The 23954-nt window shown below is 42.0% G+C and overlaps 1 protein-coding gene across 4 annotated transcripts in view; it reads right to left on the reverse strand.

Annotated features, from left to right (window-relative positions):
- The window catches only part of SEC23IP (SEC23 interacting protein), a 62840-nt gene extending 40462 nt beyond the window's left edge, over positions 1-22378 (reverse strand). For 3 of the 4 annotated variants that reach the window (XR_013525151.1, XM_078346629.1, XM_002756663.7), the window contains exons 1-6: positions 22143-22378; positions 15042-15574; positions 10899-11109; positions 9280-9473; positions 5908-5997; positions 1983-2103 (exon numbers count right to left, since the gene is read on the reverse strand). Coding sequence is in view for 3 of the 4 variants with exons in the window: in XM_078346629.1 (XP_078202755.1) it covers positions 1983-2103; positions 5908-5997; positions 9280-9473; positions 10899-11109; positions 15042-15574; positions 22143-22305 (1312 nt within the window). In the remaining variant the exon portion in view is untranslated. The remainder of the gene's footprint in view (positions 1-1982; positions 2104-5907; positions 5998-9279; positions 9474-10898; positions 11110-15041; positions 15575-22142) is intronic. The other variant, XM_078346630.1, reaches the window with a different exon arrangement.
- Between the last annotated feature and the right edge of the window lie 1576 nt (positions 22379-23954).

Raw genomic sequence — 23954 nt, forward strand, 5'->3', positions numbered from 1 at the left:
GCTACAGAGCGAGACTCCCTCTCAAAATAAAATAAAATAAGTAGAAGCCAAAGCACACACACTACAGCAGGCAACGGCAAACAATGGCCCACAGACCAAATCATACCCACTACCTGTTTTTATAAATAAAGTTTTTGACAAAGGTGAAACCAAGGAAAAACATAAAAGTACAATAAAGAAAGTTTTATGGGCTGGGTGCAGAGGCTCACACCTGTAATTCTAGCACTTTGGGAGGCCAAGGCACATGGCTCACTTGAGGTCAGGTGTTCAAAACCAGCCTGGCCAAAATGGCAAAACCCCCTCTCAACTAAAAATACAAAAATTAGCCAGGCGTGGTGGTGGGAGCCTGTAATCCCAGCTACTTGGGAGGCTGAGACATGAGAATCACTTGAACCCGAAAGGTGAAGGTTACAGTGAGCCCAGATCACACCACTACACTCCAGCCTGGGCAACAGAGTGAACCTCTGTTCAAAAAAAAAAAAAAAAAGTTTTATGGAATATGCCCATTTGTTTACAGTCTATAGCTGCTTTCACACAACAATGGCAAAGCTGAGTACTTATGATAGAGTCCATATGGTTTGCAAAGCCTAAAACATCTGCTATCTGGCCCTTTACAGAAAAAGTCTGCAATCCCTGTGCCAAGAGTAATACAAACCAGTGAGGTGTAAAAACACAAGCCAAAAGGTGTTTCCAAAGCTTAGTTCCAACTAGCAAAGTGCTTCTCCACAACATATTTTAGAATCTATACTATGTGGTTTGTGTATTTTAACAGAATTCCAAATTTAAAGATAAAGATATCTACATGTCCTCACTCACATGTAGGAGCTAAAAAAGTTTATCTCATGGAGGTAAGGGCAGATGGCTACCAGAGCCTGGGAAGGATCAGGAGTAAGTGAAGATAAAAAGAGGCGGGTTAATGGGTACAAACATACAGGTATGTCGAAGGAGTAACTTCTACTGTTCGGTAACACAGTAAGGTGACAACAGTTAACAACCATGTATTGTATATTTCAAAATACCTAGGAGAGGCAGGGTGCAGTGGCTCCTGCCTGTAATCCCAGCACTTTGGAAGGCTGAGGCAGGTGGATCACCTGAGGCCAGGAGTTGAAACCAGCGAGTCCAACATGGTGAAACCACAATCTCTACTAAAAATACAAAAATTAGCCAGGCATGGTGGCACATGCCTGTAATCCCAGCTACTCGGGAGGCTGAGGCAGGAGAATCACATGAACCTGGGAGGTAGAGGTTGCAGTGAGCCAAGATCACGCCACTGCACTCCAGCCTGGGTGACAGAGTGAGACCCTATCTCAAAAAAAAAAGGAAAAAGAAAAAGAAAAAATACCTAGGAGAAAAGATTTGAAATGTTCCCAGCACAAAGAAATGATGAATGTTCGAGGTGATGGACATACTACTTCGATTTCACCATGACACATGTAGGCATGTATCAAAATATCAGGTGTACCCCATTAATATGTACAATTATTATGCATCAGTAAAAAAATAAAGATACAAAAGTAACAAAATCAAAAAGAAAGATATGGCTCATGCTGGTAATTTCAGCACTGAGGAAGGCTGAGGCAGGCAAATAGCTTGAGCTTAGGAGTTCGAGAAAAGCCCGAACAACATGCCAAAACTTCATCTCTACAAAAAATAGAAAATTAGCTGGGCTAATGGGTAGTGAACACCTTTCATCCCAGCTACTCAGGAGGCTGAGGCGGGAGGATCAGTTGAGCCCAGGAGGTTGAGGCTGCAGTAAGCTGTGTTTATTCACACCACAGCACTCCAGTCTCAATGACAGAGTAAGACCCTGTCTTAAAAAAAAAAAAAAAAAAAAAGGTATGTGCCAAACTGGCTGATTTTTGCATGCCATAGCTGCTCTGGCAGGGAATTCTAGCAACTGTGTTTTTCTTCATCGTTCTAAAGAATGATGCTAAAATGGAGAGGACTAAAACAGACCTCAGTTCTAAACAAAGAATACACACCGTCAGGAATTTCATCAAGGTTATCGTCAATTCCACGCTTTACAACCCTGGGCCTTGTGTGTCCATCTTGCGTGGTCCCCCATTCATCTGGCACTGAGGAGGGCTGGAACTGAACAATAACCTTCAAGATGCAACAGGATTATGACAAAGCTCATTAACAAATTCTTTTCCACTACAGCCTATGTAGTTTAATACATAATAAGCTATACCTCAGAGTATGGATAGTTTATAAATTACTAGTACTGCTCCCCCAAAAGATTAATTTTGGTGGTTTTTTTTTTTTTTTTTTAGAGACGGGTTTCACCATATTGGTCAGGCTGATCTTGAACTCCTGACCTCAGGTGATCCACCCGCCTCAGCCTCCCAAAGTGCTGGGATTACAGGTGTGAGCCACCGTGTCCAGCCAATTTTGGTGGTTAATGAACACTAGCATTAACCACTCTTTGAGTCTTGCTAGTGTTCATTAACCACCAAAATTAAACAAATTAATACCTTTCCAATGCTAATGTTGAAAATTATACAGTTAAATCAGAAGTATTATAATTTGATTTAAAAGCTAATAACATAGGCCAGGTATGGTGGCTCATGCCTGTAATCGAAGCACTTTGGGAGGCTGAGTGGGGAGGATCACTTGAGGCCAGGAGTTTAAGACAAGCCTGCACAATATGGTGAGAACCTGTCCGTACAAAAAATGTAAAAATTAGTCAGACGTGGTGGTGCATGCCTATGGTCCCAGCTTCTCAGGAAGCCGAGGCAGAAGGATCACTTGAGCCCAGGCAGTCAAGGCTGCAATGAGCTGTGTTTGTGCCACTGCACTCCAGCCTGCCAGCCTGGGCAATGGAGCAAAATCCTGTCTCAAAGAAATAAAATAAAATAAAAAATAAAAATAAATAAAGCTAACATAAAACTCCAGGTTTATACATAGGAAATCAAGGACAGGCCCGGTGCAGTGGCTCATGCCTGAAATCCCAACACTCTAAGAGGACAAGGTGGGAAGACTGCTTGAGCTCAGGAGTTCCAGAGCAGCCTGGGCAACAAAGTTAGAGACCCTGTCTAATAATAAAATAAAAGCAAAAAAGAAATCAAGGACAAGTAATCTGCAATTGAGGAGTCTTTGTCTTACAAAAACATGTGAAGTGCCGGGCATGGTGGCTCATGCCTGTTAATCCCAGCACTTTGGGAGGCCAAGGCAAGCGGATCACCTGAGGTCAGGGGTTTGAAACCTGCCTGACCAACATGGAGAAACCCCAACTCTACTAAAAATACAAAATTAGCCAGGCATGGTGGCGCATGCCTGTAATCCCAGCTACTCAGGAGGCTGAGGCAGAAGAATCACTTGAACCCAGGAGGCGGAGGTTGTGGTGAGCCAAGATGGTGCCATTGCACTCCAGCCTGGGCAATAAAAGTAAAACTCTGTCTTAAAAAAAAGAGCATGTAAAGCAAAATCCTTTAAATAGTAAGATTCCCAATTAAAATACAATTTCAGGCCGGGTACAGTGGCTCACACCTATAATCCCAGCACTTTGGGAGGCCGAGGCAGGTGGATCACAAGGTCAAGAGATCAAGACCATCCTGGTCAACATGGTGAAACCCTGTTTCTACTAAAAATACAAAAAATTAGCTGGGCATGGTGGTGCGCACCTGTAGCCCCAGCTACTCGGGAGGCTGAGGCAAGAGAACTGCTTGAACCCAGGAGATGGAGGTTGCGGTGAGCCGAGATCGCACCATTGCACTCCAGCCTGAGTAACAAGAGCAAAACCCCGTCTCAAAATAAAATAAAATAAAGTAAAATACAATTTCAATTTCAATGATAAAAAGTGAATGACAAAACTCCACCACATTTCAGGAAATCCATTCTGTTAAATCAACTGTATTAAATTCACCCCTGTACCATACAGAAAATTTTCTTTAAAAAAAAAAGAATATATACTTGATGTAGTATGCAAAATGTCTGTCAAAAAAAAAAACAAACAAAAGGTTAGCCAGGCACATTAGCTCACACATGTAATCTCAGCACTTTGAGAGGCCGAGGCTTAGGCCAAGGCAGGAGGATGGCCAGGCCTGGGCAAGATGGCAAGACCCCCATGTCTCTGCAAAAAAAACTTAAAAACTGGCAAGGCAAGGTGGCACACATATATAGTCCTAGCTTCTCAGGAGGCTGAGGCAGGAGGATCCCTTGAGCCCAGAGTTAAAAGATACAGCCAGTTGTGACTGGCCATTGCACTGCAGCCTGAGTAAGAGAGTGAGACCTTGTCTCTTAAAAAAACAAACAAACAAAAAGATTAAGACTGGTTACCATGGAGAGGATAAACGAGAAGGGCAAAAGATAGGAGGCTTTTATTTTTTATTTAATATCCTTTTAAACTGTTTCATTTTTATTTTTTTATTTATTAATACATATTTTATTTATAAATATATTTATAATTTAGTTTATAAATATATTTATAAATATAAAATATTTTATTAATAAAAATAATAAAATGTTTTTATTTTTATTTATTTCAATATCAATAAGGACTACAGAAGTAGTAGTTGGATTATAAGTTATTTTTGTTTTTTATACTCTTCTTAAATGAATAAATAAAAAACCTATGTTCTCAGAAACTACTGTGTGCTAAGCCACAAGCTAGATGCTTCTGCATAAATTACCTAACTTCATCTAAAATATGACCCTGGGAGATCATTACTGCAGGTGAGAAACTTGGAGATCAGAGAAATTAAAATTGGTAAATGAAAGAATCAGAACACCAGCAATCAACACTTTTTTAAAAAACAAGATAAATTATAGCTAATACAAATAAAAAAGGACATATTTTTACTTGAAAGGTAGAGCAAACCACTTCAAAGGCAGACACACATACTACAGTTCACAGGAAAAATCTAGCCCACCATCTGTTTTTATAAATAAAGTTTCATTGAAAATATCACACCCATTGGTTTACACATTGTAAACTCTGGCTGCTTTCACTACACAATGCCAGCCAGAGCCGGTAGCTACAACAGGGACCGCGTAACTTGCAGTCTTAAATATTTTGCCTCTAGCCCTTTATAGAAAAAGATTGCCAACTTTTAATCAAGTTGAAAAATTTATCAAGCAACTTCTACAGCGCATACTAAACTTCAGTTATCATGTTGCCATAAACAGAAACTTAAGAAATACTTTTTTATTTTATTTATTTATTTAGACAGAGTCTTCCTCTGTTATGCAGGCAGGAGAGAGCGTGATCATAGTTTACTACAATCTCAAACTCTTGGGCTCAAGTGTTCCTCCCATCTCAGTCTCCCAAGTAGCTAGGACTAGTGCACACCACTATGCCTCAACTAATTTTTTTAAATTTTGTAGAGACAGAGGCTCTTTTTGCCCAGGCTGGTCTCAAACTCCTAGCCTCAAGCAATCCAGCCAAAGTGCTGGGATTACAGGTGTTAGCCACCACATCCAGCCTGAGAAAAAATGACTTATTTTGAGATGGGGTCTTGCTCTGTCACCCATGCTGAAGTGCAGTGGGGTGCAATCAACTCACTGCAGCCTCAACCTCCTGTGCTCAAGTGATCCTCCCACCTCAGCCTCTCAAGTAGCTGGAACTGCAGGCATGTGCCACCATGCCCAGCTAATTTTTCTATTTTTTATAGAGACAGGGTTCTGCTGTCCCCCTGGCTCAAGCATTCCACTGTCTCAGCCTCTCACAGGCATGTACCTCACCCTAAGAAAAATTTGTGTTTTTGTTTCTATGATCAATGTGAATCATATAAACAAATAATATTTGTATTATCCACTATAATAATAAACTGTTTTAAAAGCAATGCACTTGTTACAAAAACATTCTCACTGTAGAAGTTACTAAAAAGGAACAATTTATCAAACATATACAGCAAAATAACAATTAAAATAAACTTAATACCTTAATATTTTAAACAGCCTCATTACCTTTGGATTGTGCATAACAATTGTCTCTCCACTTGGAAACTCTAATCTTCGGTGCCACTGATTAGTGGTTACAGCTTTTTTATATTCAGCCTATAACGGGAGAGACAACATATATTCCAATATGACAAATTTATTCTACATTGAGAGAACCTATGGAGGAAAATAATAACTATAATGGTGATAAAAATAACAGTAATAGCAGTTCACATTTACTGATTGGTTAAAATACATTTTATTACCTTACTCATATTATTAAAGTAATTACTCTCAATCACTCTTAAATAATATGATCCCCGTTATATAATGAAGAAAACCAAGTTTTAAGCAGTCAGTTCGTTTCCTAGGGCTGCGTTATCAACCACCACAAACAGGGTGACATAGAAAAAATATGTATCAGCCGGGCACGGTGGCTGACGCTTGTAATCCTAGCACTTTGGGAAGCCGAGGTGGGTGGATCACCTGAAGTCAGGAGTTCAAGACCAGCCTAGCCATCACGGTGAAACCCCATCTTCTAAAAAAAAAAAAGAGAGAGAGAGAAGGAAATAAAAGAAAGAAACAAACAAACAAAAAAATGAACATGTATTGAAGAACTAAAACACATTTACAAGAAAAAAAACAAACAAGCCCATTGAAAAGTGAGCAAAGGATTTGAACAGACACTTTACAAAAGAAGACATATGTGAGGCCAACAAACATATGAAAAAATGCTCATCAGCCGTGCGCGGTGGCTCACACCTGTAATCCCAGCACTTTGGGAGGCCAAGGAAGATGGATCACGAGGTCAAGAGATCGAGACGATCCTGGTCAATGTGGTGAAACCCCCGTCTCTGTTAAAAATACAAAAAATTAGCTGGGCATGATGGTGCGTGCCTGTAATCCCAGCTACTCAGGAGGCTGAGGCAGGAGAATTGCCTGAACCCAGGAGGAGGAGGTTGTGGTGAGCCGAGATCATGCCATTGCACTCCAGTCTGGGTAACAACAGCGAAACTCCATCTCAAAAAAAAAAAAAAAAAAATTTCACTTCTTCATATTCCCTTTCAATCCATAGCTTTATAGTAAGTATTACCTGGTAAAGATTCCACATTTCATTGTCAAAATGGTCTTGATTATCCTTAACACTTCAATCTTCCACATAAAATTTTGAAGCAACTTACAAAGTTTACCAAAAAAACCTTGATGTGAATTTCTATTGGGATTACCTGAAATTTATCAGATAATTTGGGAAGAAGTGATATCTTTTATGATAGTGCTTATATGAACATGATATTTAGCTTCATTTCTTTCCTTCTTTTTTTTTTTTTTTTTTGAGACAAGGTCTTGGTCTGTCGCCCAGGCTGGAGTGCTATGGTACAATCACAGCTCACTGCAGCTAAACATGCCAGGCTCAAGCAATCCTCCTGCCTCAGCCTCCTGAGTAGCTGAGACCATAGGCATGGGCTACCTACCACACACAGCTAATTTTTGTGTGTGTATTTTTTGTAGAGACGGGGTTTTGCTATGTTGTCCAGGCTGGTCTGGAACTCGTAAAGCAACCCCCAACCTTGGCCTCCCAGAATGTTGGGATTATATAGGCAGGAACCACCATGCCCAGCCTAGCTCCATTTCTTGAGGTCACCTTTTACATTCTTCAATTCTCTTTTGTAGTTTATCTCCATAAAGCTCATGGGTACTTTTCTTGAACTTTTTTCCTACAAAGCCTGAGGTTTTCTAATTGTGTAGTATCTGTGTTATAAATATATAGTATCTTCTTTTTCAATTATAATTTTTAACTGGTTATTTCTATGGTACAGGAATGTTACTAATTTACCTATGCTGATTTTATATACATGGACTTGCAAAAAACTCTTGTATTGGTGCTAACGGTATTTCTAGAGTTCTCCTGATTTTCCATGTAGACAATCATGTCTTGTCAAATTAAAGGTGTTCTCTGTCTCCAACCCTTCCATTGGAGACAGAGAACACGGAGTGCTCTGACAGGATCACCAACAGGATGCTGAGCAATATCTATCATCTTGTTCCCTTTCCATTACTGGCTTTCTTACTTCCTAACCTCCTCTGCCTCTTCCCTGATCTGGTCTGAGTTTCTTGAAAGAAGCTGAATAAAAGCTAAGGTCTCCCTAGGTAGCCATGTGTTGTTGCAACGGTCAGTATGTGGATAGCTATCCCACCTCAAAGCCTATGTCACCCACATAAAATCAAACACAGTAAAGATAAAGGGCAGACTTTCAGACACTGTTTGGACTTGAAAATACATACTTCAGCTTCAAAACAGTAACACTAAGCATTTAATCTGGGGATATGATAGCTTCCTAAGGGCCTACCAAAGGTACCAAAAATTATAATATACCTTTATTTATTTATGTCTAGGTAGCTATAGATATCAGCATTCCTTCACGCTTTTTTTCTATATATATATATATACATATATATATATATATATATATATATACACATACACACACACAGATATATCCACATATATATACTTTTTTTTTTCTGAGAGTCTCACTCCCGTTGCCCAGGCTGGAGTGCAGTGGCAGGATCTCAGCTCACTGCAGCCTCAACTTCCCTGGCTCAGGTGATCCTCCCCTCCTCAGCCTCCTGAATAGCTGGGACTGCTGGGGTGTGCCACCATGCCCAGCTAGTTTTTGCATTTTTAGTAGAGACATGGTTTCACCATGTTGGCTAGGCTGGTCTTAAAACTCCTGGCCTCAAGTGATCTGCCCACCTTGGCCTCCCACAGTGCTGCGGTTATAGACACGAGCCACCATACCCAGACAGAGGTTAACTAAAATGTTCTATATATCATTTCCCATCTATGCAACTGAATTCACTTAACTTATTTCAAATAACTAACATTCAACTCTTCAGTAGAATTATCACAAGCATTTAACACAATTATATAAAACAACATTAACCACCTAATTTCTTGAAGAAATTATTTAAGATGGCCAATAAGGCTCATGACACTATTTTCACAAATCAGAGGCTGACTTCAAGCCTTTTGCTGAATATTAATTTGAAAATGTCCAAAATAAAATTTAATAAATAAATAAAAGAAAATGTCCATATGCTTGGTATCTTCTATCAACAACAAATCCCAGCAGCCTAAGTTCTATTAAAGGCTTGACATGAGCACCTTATTAGATCTGTGATGTACCTCTGTAAATCATATCCCATCTTTAGACACAGAGGCCACGATTAGCACCTCATGAGGGATGGCGTCACTTAAAATGTAATCTTCTCTGTGAACAGCATCAAGACAAGCTGTCTTGTAAATAACGTCAGCTCCACTGTGAGTGATGTTACTCACCAAGGTATACAGGACCTACTTTTCTTAAAGAAACTCATGAAGAAATAAAGCACTCGTACCTCTAGTTTTTCACTAAACTCCTCAGTATAGGGAATAAATCGACTATCTGTGTCCCCCTTGTAAAACCAAGTACAGCGTCTCACTTCGGCGGGCTCTTCTTCCCAGTACACAGCCTTCCTTATTCGGTCATAGAGGTAAACATCGTAGCGCCCTCCATCTGTGCCAAGAACCACGCTCTCCGGATCTGGCTGAACTAGAGAACAAAATTAACACTTTTCCTGACTGATACAAGGCATATTTTAAAATAATAAATAATCCTCTGGGCACAGTGGCTCATGCCTGTAGTCCCAACAGTCTGAGAGGTTAAGACAGGTGGATCATTTGAGGTCAGGAGTTCAAGACCAGCCTAGCCAACACAATGAAACCCCCATCTCTACTAAAAATACAAAAATTAGCTGGTCATGGAGGCTCATGCCTGTAATCCCAGCTACTCAGGAGGCTGAGGCAAGAGAATCATTTGAATCCAGGATGTAGAGATTGCAGTGAGCCCAATTGTGCCACTGCACTCCAGTCTGGGCAACAGAATAAGACTCTGTCTCAAAAAAATATAAATAAAATAATAAATAATGAATATGGTGACTACTCAATCTTTAAAGACAAAAAACTAAGCTCATTTTTATTTAAAAATAGAAGTTTAAGATTAATTTGTGCTGCTGAAAATTATGACTCTTCTTAAGTAGAAAAGAAACAGCCACCAGGGAAAACTTTAAAAGCATAATTCGGCTGGGCGCAGTGGCTCATGCCTATAATCCCAGCACTTTGGGAGGCCGAGGCGGGTGGATCATGAGGACAAGAGATCGACACCACCCTGGTCAACGTGGTGAAACCCCGTCTCTACTAGAAATACAAAAATTAGCTGGGCATGGTGGCGCGTGCCTGTAGTCCCAGCTACTCGGGAGGCTGAGGCACGAGAATTGCTTGAAACCAGGAGGCAGAGGTTGCAGTAAACCGAGATCGTGCCATTGCACTCCAGCCTGGGTAACAAGAGTGAAACTCCATCTCAAAAAAAAAAAAAAGCATAATTCAAATAACTGATGGATTTGTTTTTAAATCAGAGCAATATTATCTACATACAGCAATGCTCCATGGAATATGCATCTAAAGGCCATTAATAGGTTGATTTTTTAAGTCCATGATCAAATATTACCAGGATAACCAAATAAACATATTTCTACACTGCAGGACTTCTCAGAGCCTTAATGCATTCCTGTGCACCATTTCTCTCAAGACCTAGATATAGAGAGCAGCATTTCCAAAACTCATCATGGAACCCTTTCTTCACAGAGCATCTCCAGGATTGGGAGTTCCATAGAAAACCCTTTATAAATGCCGCCATAACTACAAATAAAAGGGAAACAGAAAAATTGAAACCTGAATTATACGAACTAATCAACTTCTCTGATTCAAAATACCTTTAAACTATGAAGTAAATTACTAAAACATTTCTTTAAATACCTTACCCAGATAACTCAGGACTTACATTAATATCATCATCTTAAAATACAGAGTCTGGGGTCTATAAAAAATTGAGGATTTGACATTCACAGAAAATAGACCATGGATACTCATTTCTTCTCTTCCTAAAATCAGGTATGAATGATGTACGACCAGTGCTTACCTGAATTATAGATTTCTTCAAGATTCAAAGAGTCAAACACACTAAAAGGCATCCACAGTTGTTTGTATTCTACCTCCTTGCAGTAAAACCAGTGGGGCTGAACAGGCTCATATGGGTTTTGAAGCAGAAAAGGAGGTGGCACTTGAACAGAGGGAGCTCCAGGTCTAGCAAGTACCTGCTGCTGTATCGGTGACTGCACTGAAGGAGGAACCTGGAGGAGACGGCAAAGTGAAGACTGTCATGCTTGACCAGAAGAACTCTGAATATGCTTCACACCCAAACTGATGTTAGTAGTAATAATCCTACTTATATTTTTGGACAATTAGTGCAATAACTAGACCCCAAAGCAATTTTAAAAAGAATTATTAAATCTAACAAAACCCCAAATCAAGGATAAATGCTCAAGGTGAAGGATACCTATACTTCATTTACCCTGATGTGATGATTACACATTGCATGCCTATATCAAAATATCTCATGTAACCCATAAACATAAACACCTAGTATGTACCCACAAAAATTAAAAATTTAGAAAAAAATCAATTACAAAGTGACCTAGACTTTTTCCCAGAACACCTTATAGAAGTCAATCTACCAATACATCTCCCATGATTTATTTAACCTTTAAAATGTGCCTATTCCTTGACCTAGTCATTCCATTTCTAAGAATTTGTCCTAAAGATACAATTATAAAAACAAATAGGCCAGGCACAGTGGCTCACGCCTGTAATCCTAGCACTCTGGGAGGCTGAGGCGGGTGGATCATTTAGCCCATAATCCCAAGTGATCATTTAGCCTATAATCCCAGAACTTTGGGAGGTCAGGAGTTCCAGACCAGCCTGGTCAAATGGTGAAACCCTGTCTCCACCAAAAATACAAAAATTAGCCAGGCATGGTGGCACATGCCTGTAATCCCAGCTATTTAGAAGGCTGAGGCAGAAAAACTGCTTGAACCCAAGAGGGGGAGGTTGGAGTAAGCTGAGATCGTTCCACTGAGACTCCTTCTCAAAAAATAAAATAAAAGTAAAAATTTACCCACAAGGATGTACACCAAAAGGTTATTTAAAATAGGAAATCACTGGAAATAACTGAAATGTTTGAAATAATTTCACTCAAATGCTAGATCCTCTAGAACCATTAAAAATGTCTTATATCCTTCCTGAAGGAGATAGCTAAAAAAAAATAAGTAAATAAACAAAAATAAAAGTTTTAGAGGATAGACACGATGGTTCACACCCATAATCCCAGAACTTGGCCAGGCGCAGTGGCTCAAGCCTGTAATCCCAGCACTTTGGGAGGCCGAGGCAGGTGGATCACGAGGTCAAGAGATCGAGACCATCCTGGTCAACACGGTGAAACCCCATCTCTACTAAAAATACAAAAAATTAGCTGGGCATGGTGGTGCGTGCCTGTAATCCCAGCTACTCGGGAGGCTGAGGCAGGAGAATTGCCTGAACCCAGGAGGCGGAGGTTGCAGTGAGCTGAGATCGCGCCATTGCACTCCAGCCTGGGTAACAAAGAGCAAAACTCTGTCTAAAAAAAAAAAAAAAAAAAAAAATCCCAGAACTTTGGGTGGCCAAGAAAAGAGGATCATTTGCCAGGACTTCAAGACCAACATGAGCAACACAGCAATACCCTGTTTCTATTAAACAAAAAAAAAATTTTTAATCACCCAGACATGATGGGGCACACCTGCAGGCCCAGCTACTTCAGAGGCTGAGGTAGGAGGATCACTTGCACTCAGCAGTTCAAGGTTGCAGTGGGCTGTAATCACACCACTGCACTCCAGCCTGGGTGACAGAGCAAGACCTCCCATGACTTAAAAAAAAAAAGAGGAAGAAGAAGAAAATAATAATTTTGAATGTTTTAGAAAAAAATCTTAATAACACTTAAGGTATGTTCACAAAAAAAAAAAAGATAATAGAAACCATAGGTACTATATGATGTTTGCCAAAAAAAGACACATAACAAAATGAAAACAGTGGTTATCTGTGGACATTTTTTATTAAATTGGGTATTCTGCATTTTTCAAATTTTCTACAATAAAAATGATTTTAAAATCAAAATATACTTATGTTTAAATTTTTTAATTAAAAACCATCTTGGCCAGGTGTGATGGCTCACAGCTGTAATCCCCCATCTCAAAAAAATATGTCATTTAGCCCATAATCCCAGAACTTTGGGAGGTTAAGGTAGGAGGAATGCTTGAGCCCAGGAGTTTGTGACCAGCCTGGGCAACACAGTGAGACCTCATTTCTACAAAACATTAAAAAAAAAAATTAGCCAAGCGTGGCAGCACGTGCCTGTGGTCCCAGCTACTGGTGAGGCTGAGGTAGGGGAGTCACTTGAACCTGAGAAGTCAAGGCTACAGTGAGCCATTATCATGCCATTGCACTCTAGCCTGAGTGACAGAGCAAGAACTGTCTTCAAAAAAAAAAAAAAATATATATATACATATATATAAAATACACACACAATTTTTATATATTTATATATATATTTATATATATAAATATATATTATATAAATATATAATATGTATATAATATATATATAAATATATATATAAATAATTTTGAAGTATTATGTCAACGCTAAATTTCCTGAGATCTACAGCTGCACAGTGGTTATGTAGAAGAACGTTCTTATGCTTAGTAAATGCACACCAAGAATTCAGGAATAAGGAATCATCATGTATTTTACTGACCTTCAATATTTCCCCAAAATTGCATATACAGAGAGAGAGAAAGAAATGAAGTGGGGAAGGGAGGAAAAAGGGAGGGGCAGGAGGAGGAGGAGGAAGCGGAGGAAGGGGGAGGAGAGAGGGTTGGGGGAAGGGAGGAGGGCTCATATATACCAGGGTGTGTAGGTGCACAAATTAAAAAACAAATGGGATAAAACATTAATGATAAGTAAACCTGGATAAAGGACATTACAGTGCTCTTTGTACTATTTTTATTGTTGCAACTTTTCTTCGAGTTTGAAATGATCATATTTTAAATTCTTACCTAAAAACCTTACAATTAGTTTGTTATAGTTAGCAAAATACTAACTATACCACATGCCATGAATCTGGTAACTTTTCAGAATGCCAAAATCCAACACCGTCAAAAATTTGTGTACTGGTATGATTTAAATGAAATGATAAAATAGAGTCCATTCTCTATCTCTTAACAGAGAAGTTAGTTACACTCTAATCACAATAGTGCCATCTCCACCATGCTGAAATATGTTCTTAATTCTTTTTAATCATTTTTCTTTTTGTTTAATTCAGTTGATTTTTCTTTGGAAATCAAATGAACAATGAGTTGAGAAAACTGTGTAAGGGAATTTCTTCCTTTTTTTTTTTTTTTTTTTTTTTTTGAGATGGAGTTTCACTCGTTACCCAGGCTAGAGTGCAATGGCACAATCTCGGTTCACACAACCTCCACCTCCTGGGTTCAGGCAATTCTCCTGCCTCAACCTCCTGAGTAGCTGGGATTACAGGTCCGCGCCACCATGCCCAGCTAATTTTTTGTATTTTTAGTAGAGACAGGGTTTCACCATGTTGACCAGGATGGTCTCGATCTCTTGACCTCGTGATCCACCACCTCAGCCTCCTAAAGTGCTGGGATTACAGGCGTGAGCCACCGCACCCAGCCGGGAATTTCATAAAATTTACCCAATGCATATGTTAGTCCATCAACTCCCCCTGGGATAGAGTTTGACTGATCTAGATCCAAACTCCATAAATATAAATGAAATTACTGAAGTAATCCATGTTAGTCCCTGTAATTGAGTATTCTGATTGACTAGTATAATGGAAAGATGAAAAACTAGCAATCTTCACCTGCTTCAACTGTCACATGTCTCCAGACAACACTTACTATTTTTACCTTACTCTAAAACCTGGAAATACTGACATGTAGCTAACTCATTAAAATCAATGACAACTTCAATAAACAGGTAATATACATTAAAATATGAACCATCCAATGAGCTATCTTTAAGACAATGTTTACTTCATGTAGCTTACAAAGAATATCCTCTGAAACTAATTTGTGATCATATTGATTATAAGATGTGAAACGTTTTTTAACACATAGGTTCAGGTAAGAGCGAAGAAACAGTGAGTAAGTAGGACACAAAAACACGTCTCCATACCGGTGGCAAAGATCCTGGAGGCATCTGGTACATCTGAACAGGGGGTCCAGAAGGTGGAGGATGAGCAGGAGGGCCTGGTGTTTGGCACTGTTGCAGCTGGGGTGGTGCAATGTAAGGATTAGCTCTGCTGCTGCCAGGCGTATGGCGATATGGATTGTACCCTAGTTGGGGGATTCCTTGGGGTGGGCTCCCAAAATTTGAAGGAGGGAGACTACTTGGCTGAGAAGGTGGATAAGTATTTGTTCCCATCAGTGAGGAAGGTGGAGCACCAGGTTGAGCCTTCGAAATGGGTGGTGAAAAGGCATTTGAGATATCTTGGGATCCAGTTGTAAAAGGGAGAGTAGTCGGGGGTTTGGGGAATGCTGATTGTCCAACTGAAGTTGCTGCAGTTGTTAATGGTGACTGTCCAACATTCCCAAAAGGATCACTGCTGCTCGATACCTGAGAAAAATAACTAAATGTCTGTGGGGTAGACGTGTGAATAGAAGTCTGACCAAGGAAGCTGTCCTCCTCACCAACATCTGTGGAATCCTCTGAAACAGAACAGGAGAGCAAGTGGTTTAAAAGGTAGTCTATCATTCTGCAGATACGATTCCAGAAGGAAGAGCTAGCAATTATACCTCCTTATTTGTTCTTCAAACTTATATTTCTGCATTACAGACAAAAAAAAATACTGTTTTTTCCTTCTTTGAAAACTTGCTTCTCAGAAACGAAAAACTAGAAAACATGAATAAGAAAACACAAAAAGAGGAAAAAATTATAATTCACTCATAAGCCCACATCCCAGAGACAATCACACTGTTAACATTTTGCTACAGCCCGGAGTGGTGGCTCAAGCCTGTAATCCCAGCACTTTGGGAGGCCGAGGTGGGTGGATCACGAGGTCAAGAGATCAAGACTATCCTGGTCAACATGGTGAAACCCCATCTCTACTAAAAATACAAAAACTTAGCTGGGCATGGTGGCACATGCCTGTAATCCCAGCTACTCAGGAGGCTGAGGCAGGAGAATTGCCTGAACCCAGGAGGCGGAGGTTGCAGTGAGCCGAGATTGTGCCATTGCACTCCAGCCTGGGTAACAAGAGCGAAACACCGTCTCAAAAAAAAAAAAAAAATTTTGCTACATACCCTTCCATACTTTTTAAATAAATACAAACTGTCATTTGTTATTTTTAAATATATATTTGTATATGGGAGAAGTTTTTAAAAATAGAAACAAAATCTATACTATTTTTACTTTTTTTTTTTTTGAGACAGTGTCTTACTCTGTCACCCAGGCTGGAATATAGTGTCGAGATCTCAGCTCACTGCAACCTCCGCCTCCCAGGTTCAAGCAATGCTCAGGCCTCAACCTCCTGAGTAGCTGGGATTACAGGGGCCCAGCACAATGCCCAGCTAATTTTTGTTTTTTGGGGTTTTTTTGGTAGAGATGAGGTTTCACCATGTTGGCCAGGCTGGTCTTGAACTCCTGACCTCAAGTCATTTGCCCGTCTTGGCCTCCCAAAGTGCTGGGATTGCAGGCATGAGCCACCACGTTCAGCCTTACATACTATTTTTTATCTTTTTTTCTTGGTAAAAAATAATTCAATTGTTACTCCACTACCCAAATACAAATAATTTTATTTCTATAGTGATAAAAGGAGACTAAAGCTAACTCTGGACAAAAAAGTATGTGTCAGGACTCTTACCTACAAAGCACTTACTGTACAAATGAACAAAGGCATTTGTATTCCCAAGGCAAAGTAGGTCAACCATTAATTGCCATTTCTTAAAACCATGCACTATCACATACTTATCATTATAGAACATCGAATTGCTGAAAAAGTCACTTTCTTTTTTTTTTTTTGAGACGGAGTTTCGCTCTTGTTACCCAGGCTGGAGTGCAATGGCACGATCTCGGCTTACTGCAACCTCCACCTCCCGGGTTCAAGCAATTCTCCTGTCTCAGCCTCTGGAGTAGGTGGGGCTACAGGTGCACACTACCATACCCAGCTAATTTTTTTGTATTTTAGTAGAGACGGGGTTTCACCATGTTTGCCAGGATGGTCTTGATCTCTTGACCTCGAATCTGCCCGCCTCAGCCTCCCAAAGTGCTGGGATTACAGGCGTGAGCCACCATGTCCCGCCTAGGGCTTGAGCTTCTAAGCTGCTCTCATAATTCACACACATCTGTTTAACTAAAATACTCCACTATTCGGCCTGGTGCGGTGGCTCAAGCCTGTAATCCCAGCACTTTGGGAAGCTGAGGCGGGTGGATCACGAGGTCAAGAGATCGAGACCATCCTGGTCAACATGGTGAAACCTCGTCTCTACTAAAAATACAAAAACTTAGCTGGGCATGGTGGCGCACGCCTGTAATCCCAGCTACTCAGGAGGCTGAGGCAGGAGAACTGCCTGAACCCAGGAGGTGGAGTGTGCGGTGAGCCGAGATCGCACCATTGTACTTCAGCCTGGGTAACAAGAGTGAAACTCCATCTCAAAATAAATAAATAAACAAATAAGTAAATTAATTAATTAAATAAAATACTCCACTATTCAAAATACTCCTCTTGATAGTTTCTTGTAACTAAAAATAAAACATACCTTGCTGTACAAGGCCCTGTGTCTGTTTGTGTCATTCCATTTCCTGATGTATTTCCAGCTCCCACCCCTCTTTTCAGGTCGGTAACCCTCACTTGGACTTATGTGTATTTCTTAGTTCACTGCCAACAATTAAAAGCATGAGGCCTGGGCGGTGGCTCACTCCTGTAATCTCAGCACTTTGGGAGGCCAAGGTGGGCAGATCATGAGGTCAAGAGATCAAGACCATCCTGACCAACATGGTGAAACCCCATCTCTACTAAAAATACAAAAATTAGCTGGGCGTGGTGGCACACACCTGTAGTCCTAGCTACTTGAAAGGCTGAGGTAGGAGAATCGCTTGAACCCAGGAGGCAGAGGTTGCAGTGAGCCAAAATCACGCCACTGCACTCCAGCCTGGGCAACAGAGCAAGACTCTGTCTCAAAAAATAATAATAATAAAGCACGAAAAAAAACTTCAGCGGTATCACTCCCCCTTAGAAAAACTTCAGGTCAAACCGGTACAATAAACTTTTTTCTGATTAGCATCAACTACAGATGAAATGCTCTCCATACACTGCTACCCTCGCCTCAGGGGCACTTTCTCATTGCATTCAGACTCATGTCATCTAAAGCCACAATTTTAATTGGCATTTGTATATTTGCGACACTCCTATCTCTGTCTCAAACCCAGACTGTACTCATGTGTTCCAGAACTTGTTTACCAACTACTTCCTCAATATTTTTGGCAGATTCAGTCACATATACTCCATAGTTAGTAAGCCTAAAACGAGTTTATTATCTTAACTAACCCCCACTGTGCTCCTTTTTCCACAGATGTTTGCCAACATCCATTCAGATATTCAAACCAGAAACCTCAAGTCTCAGACTCCTCCCTCTTTCTCTTACCCTTCATTTAATCATTTGAATACTCACTCAAGAAACATTTATTCAGGACACATTATATGCCAGGTACAGAGCTCAGTCTTGGGTCTAAAACTAAACAAAAATGGGCCTCTGTGCTGACAGACAGAGCTGACACTGACCTTCTGTAAGTCCCTAAGTCTCTACAACTGTATAGTGTACACATCTTGCACATCTGCTCCCTGTTCTTCACACCCAATATGGCTGACTCAAGCTAGACTGCCATGACCACTGCCAGCCTCTCACTAAGCCTCCCAACCAAATCCTCTTGCTACAGTCAATTGTATTGCAGCGCAACTAGAGAAATCTCTAGTCTTTCTGAAACACACATCTAATTTCACTGCCTTGTTGAAAATCCTTCAAAGGCTCTCAAACACCACACAAGATGAACTACAAACTCCTCCTGAGTATTGTATATGCGGCCCATAGACCACTGAGGCCACTCCACTGCATACACTCTAGGGGGCAGAGGACAAAGAGAAGAGGAGACAAAGGTGAAGGGACAGGAGAGAAGGACAAGCTCCATCCATGTCCCATGCCACCAATCACTATCTCCTACCAAATCTGCAGATTTTCTCACACCTTCAGACTTCACATATGCCTATCTCTCAGACTCCCTCACTTCTATGTATCCTTCAACACTCAACTCAAGCATCACCTCCCCAAAGAGGCCCTGAAGGCCTAAGGGACATCCATTCCCCCTCTCAGCCAGCCTGAGACCCATAGCATTCACAGCAGCCTATCAAGCCCTCTAACTGTTCTAACCCTGTATCAAGTTGCTTATACAGGTGGGTATGTATGCATACATATATCCTGTGCAGTCATTGAGGGCAGGGCTGTCTGCTCTTCTATGTCTCCCAGCTTCTGGAAGAGGGCCTGGCAAATAGAAGCTGCTCAATCCATGTCTGTTTTTTTTTTTTCTTTTTTGAGACAGTTTCACTCTGTCACCAAGGCTAGAATGCAGTGGCATGACCTCAGCTCACTGTAACTCTGCCTCAAGTGAGTCTCGTGCCTCAGCCTCCCAGGTAGCTGGGATTACAGGAGCCCGCCATCACGCCCAACAAATTTTTGTATTTTTAGTATAGGTAAGGTTTTGCCATGTTGGCCAAGCTGGTCTTGAACTCCTAACCTCAGGTGATCCACCCACAGCCACTCAAAGTGCTGGGATTACAGGTGTGAGCCACCGTGCCCAGTCTTCAATGTCTGTTGAATGTACGAAATTGCTTTCTGTGTCTCTCTTTCACTTATAGGATTAACTGTTGCTTCCCAGGAGACAGGTTCCTCTTTTGTCTCTGGAAATTCTCTGAGTGGGTTTCTGAGATTTTTAGAGATGAATTTTAGTTCTAAAAATTATTAACGTTCACACACACACACACACACACACAGTCTCCAAGAAATAAGAGCATTAAAGACAGATGTAGCTATCCTAGACTTAACAATGAAAATATTTAGCATGAATTCACAGTGGCACTCACAAACCAAATACCATATAGCAAGGAAGATGGACATAACCAAACAACTTTAATGATGCAAAAGATGATTTGAAAACCCCAGGTATAGCCTCATTTATTCCTGCATCCTCCCACAGCATTCTGCTCCGACCATGCTGGTTCTTCACCAAAGACAGCAACGCCTAACCTTTCAACCACAGGTCGAAATGAGACACAGTATTCCTGACTCCCATCCTTTTACTCATTCAACAAACGTGTACTGAATAATTGGTCTACTGCACACCACACACCATTCTAGGCAATGGGAATATAATCGTGAATAAAACTAAGTTTTGCTTTCATGGCCTTACATTCTAGTGGGGTGGAATAAACAAATATGCCTACATGTCAGGTAGTGACAAGCATCAAGAAGAAACATAACACGGGCAGGGGAACCTTCATGTACAGCTGTTCCCAGTGTGCCTGTCTTCGCTTCTCCATGAAAGTGTCTTCAGTCCCTCAAACAAGAATAAATTATTCACTGGAAACTCAGCATCCAAAGAGGATCTATGTACTAGGCCCTAAACAAGATGCTGGAAATAAAAAGGCAATTAGGTCATAGCTGCAAACTTGAAGAAGACCACAGTCCAAATGGAGAGTATTTATTTCATATACATTAAATCACATGTCTTGCAGGCACTATACTTACTGCCTTGAAAAAACTAAAGCACTTCTAATTACAATTCTGTGAGGCTATACATATATAGGAACTGAAGTACAGAGAGGTAAAGTAACATGCCTACAGTCACACAGCAAGTTACTGGCAGGGCCAGGACAGGAACACAGTCTGTGCTCCTCAACACCATGCTCTCCGGGCTATGCCACATAATCACTGAAAAGCAATCTCCTTGGATAATAATACAAATATGAAAAAAGAGCTAGGAGTGCACATAGAAGTAGGGGCATAAGGAAACAAGAAAAAGCTTTTTTTTTTTTTTTTGAGTCGGAGTTTCACTCTTGTTACCCAGACTGGGGTGCAATGGCGCAATCTCGGATCACCGCAACCTCCGCCTCCTGGGTTCAGGCAATTCTCCTGCCTCAGCCTCCCGAGCAGCTGGGACTACAGGCACGCACCACCATGCCCAGCTAAGTTTTTGTATTTTTAGTAGAGACGGGGTTTCACCATGTTGACCAGGATGGTCTCGATCTCTTGACCTCGTGATCCACCCGCCTCGGCCTCCCAAAGTGCTGGGATTACAGGCGTGAGCCACCGCGCCCGGCCCGAAAAAGCTTCTTAAAAGTGATGGATTGTCTTGAAAGATAAGGAATGGGTGGGGAGCTCATGCCTGTAATCCCAACACTTTGGGAGGCCGAGGCAGGCAGCTCACTTGAGGTCAGGAGTTCGAGACCAGCCTGGCCAACATGGTGAAACCCCGTCTCTACTATAAATACAAAAATCAGCTGGGCATGGTGGCGCACGCCTGTATGCCTGTAGTCCCAGCCACTCGGGAGGCTGAGGCAGGAGAATGAACCAGGGAGGTGAAGATTGCAGTGAGCCGATAATCTTGCCACTGTAACCTGGGCAACAGAGCAAGACACAGTCTCAAGAAAAAAAAAAAAAAAAAAGATGGAGAATGCATTTTATATCTCTGCTTCACAAATATTACATGCCTATCAGAGAAGAGGGGCCCAGTCCATCTTACAAGATATTTTACTGTAACCTAGAAGATATCCTACTGTATCCCTACATTCTCCTAGTAGGAGAGAGCGTACCCTATCTAGCAGAGAGGCACAGTCCATCCTAGGAGGTATCTTACTATATCCTAAGAGCCTTCTAGTGGGAGATACTACTACTGTACCCTAGGAGAGGGCCACTGTTTAATTTATTTGCATTCCCTATCAGCACCTGGTGTACCAATGGGTGTTCAGCAAAGATTTGCGGAATGCCAGTGCACGAGTGTCCAGCATTCTGGACAACTTGGAACAGATGGTTTCTGCAATGAAAAGCAAGTCTCATCACCTGCCGCCTCCAAGACCCTAAATCCCCCGACACACTAAAACCTGGCCACTGATGATCCTGGCAAACTACCCAGAGGGTAGCTCGAGGCAGAAGGAAAACCTCCTGTCTGACCCTTGTCACTGCAAGCCACCTGCCCGCCTCCCCGCACACGGGACCGCCCTCTTATTACCTCCGGGCAAGAGCAGGGAGGCCGGGGAAGCAGAGGCCTGGGTGACTGGGATGAAGGGCACATTGAAATTGAACTCCGTAGCCGAGGAAGAGAAAAGTAAGTTAGTGCCAGATGAGGAGATGGAGGCGCCGCCGCTGCCACCGTTAGGTTTTCTCTCGGCCATGGCTGCAGCCTACCGTCCGTTACACGTCTCCGAGTACCCAGTGCCGCACTGACCGGAAGCCGATCACCCTCCTGGCCAGCACACTTCCGCACTTGCGCACGGGAACCGGAACTACGGGTGACTAGTCAGCCGCCCCCCTCCCTTCCCGTAGCCGACGCCGCCAGAAATCAACATGGCAGTGCTGTCTTCACGCCCGAGTCTAGCACGTGACACCCTCGGAGGCTAAGGAGGGTTGGGGCGGAGGCCGGGCGGGAGCGTAGGGGCGTGTTTCCCTCAGGTTCTGGGTGGACAGACGAATTGACGTGCAATTGACCCTGAAAATCACAGGTTGTGGCGGTTAGCTCTGGGCTTCCTAGAAGTACCGTGAGTACTTCTAGGCTTTCCTGATATTTTGGAGGAACAGCGGAATCCTGATGGACGCCACCAGAAGGAGGAAGGGAGGAAGAAGTGCGGAAATTCGCACACAAGGCCAAACCAAACACACCCTTCAAAACTCACGTGTCTTTCTGAACTAAACTTTGTCGTTGACCCAGAAATAGAAATGGTGAAACTTTTTAAGTGTTTAATCCATAGGGAGAAAAAAATTATTTTATGGTTTTGGTTTATTGTTTGTTTTTTGAGACGGAGTCTCGCTCTGTCACCCAGGCTGGAGTGCAGTGGCACAATCGTGGCTCACTGCAACTTACCCTCCCGGGTCCAAGCGGTTCCCCGGCCTCAGCCTCCAGAGTAGCTGGGACTACAGGCCTGACTACTTTTTGGATTTTTAGTAAAGACGGGGTTTCACCATGTTAGCCAGGATGGTCTCCATCTCCTGACCTCGTAATCTGCCCGCCTCAGCCTCCCAAAGTACTGGGATTACAGGCGTGAGCCACTGCTCCAGGCCAAAAAAATATTTAAAAGAAAAATGAGGGCCGGGCGCAGTGGCTCACGCCTGTAATCCCAGCACTTTGGGAGGCCGAGGCGGGTAGATCACAAGGTCGAGATCGAGACCATCCTGGTCAACATGGTGAAACCCCGTCTCTACTAAAAATACAAAAAAATTAGCTGGGCATGGTGGCGCGTGCCTGTAATGCCAGCTACTCAGGAGGCTGAGGCAGGAGAATTGCCTGAGCCCAGGAGGCGGAGGTTGCGGTGAGCCGAGATCGCACCATTGCACTTCAGCCTGGGTAACGAGCAAAACTCCGTCTCAAAAAAAAAAAAGAAAGAAAAACGAGACAGGACGCCGTGGTGCAGGCCTGCAATCCCAGCACTTTGTAAGGCAGAGCGGGAGAATAGCTTGATCCCAGGAGGTTGAGACCTGGCCAACATGGCGAAACCCCATCTCTAAGAAAAATACAAAAATTAACCGGGTGCTGGCACGCGCCTGTAATCCCAGCTGCTCGGGAAGCCAAGGCAGGAGAATCGCTTGAACCTGGGAGGCGGAGGTTGCAGTGAGCTGAGATCACGCTACTGCACTCTAGCCTGGGTGACAGAGCAAGACTCCGTCTCAAAAAATTGTTTTTAAAAAAGCCGGATGTGGTGGCATGGCACCTATAGCCCCAGCTACTTAGGAGGCTGAGGTGGGAAGATTGCACGAGCCTGGGATTTTGAGGCTGAATTAACTCTTATCATAACATTCACTGTGCTCCAGCTCCGGCAACAGTGCCAGA

The sequence above is a fragment of the Callithrix jacchus genome, chromosome 12, assembly GCF_049354715.1.
Source record: "Callithrix jacchus isolate 240 chromosome 12, calJac240_pri, whole genome shotgun sequence".
Classification (NCBI taxonomy): domain Eukaryota; kingdom Metazoa; phylum Chordata; class Mammalia; order Primates; family Cebidae; genus Callithrix; species Callithrix jacchus.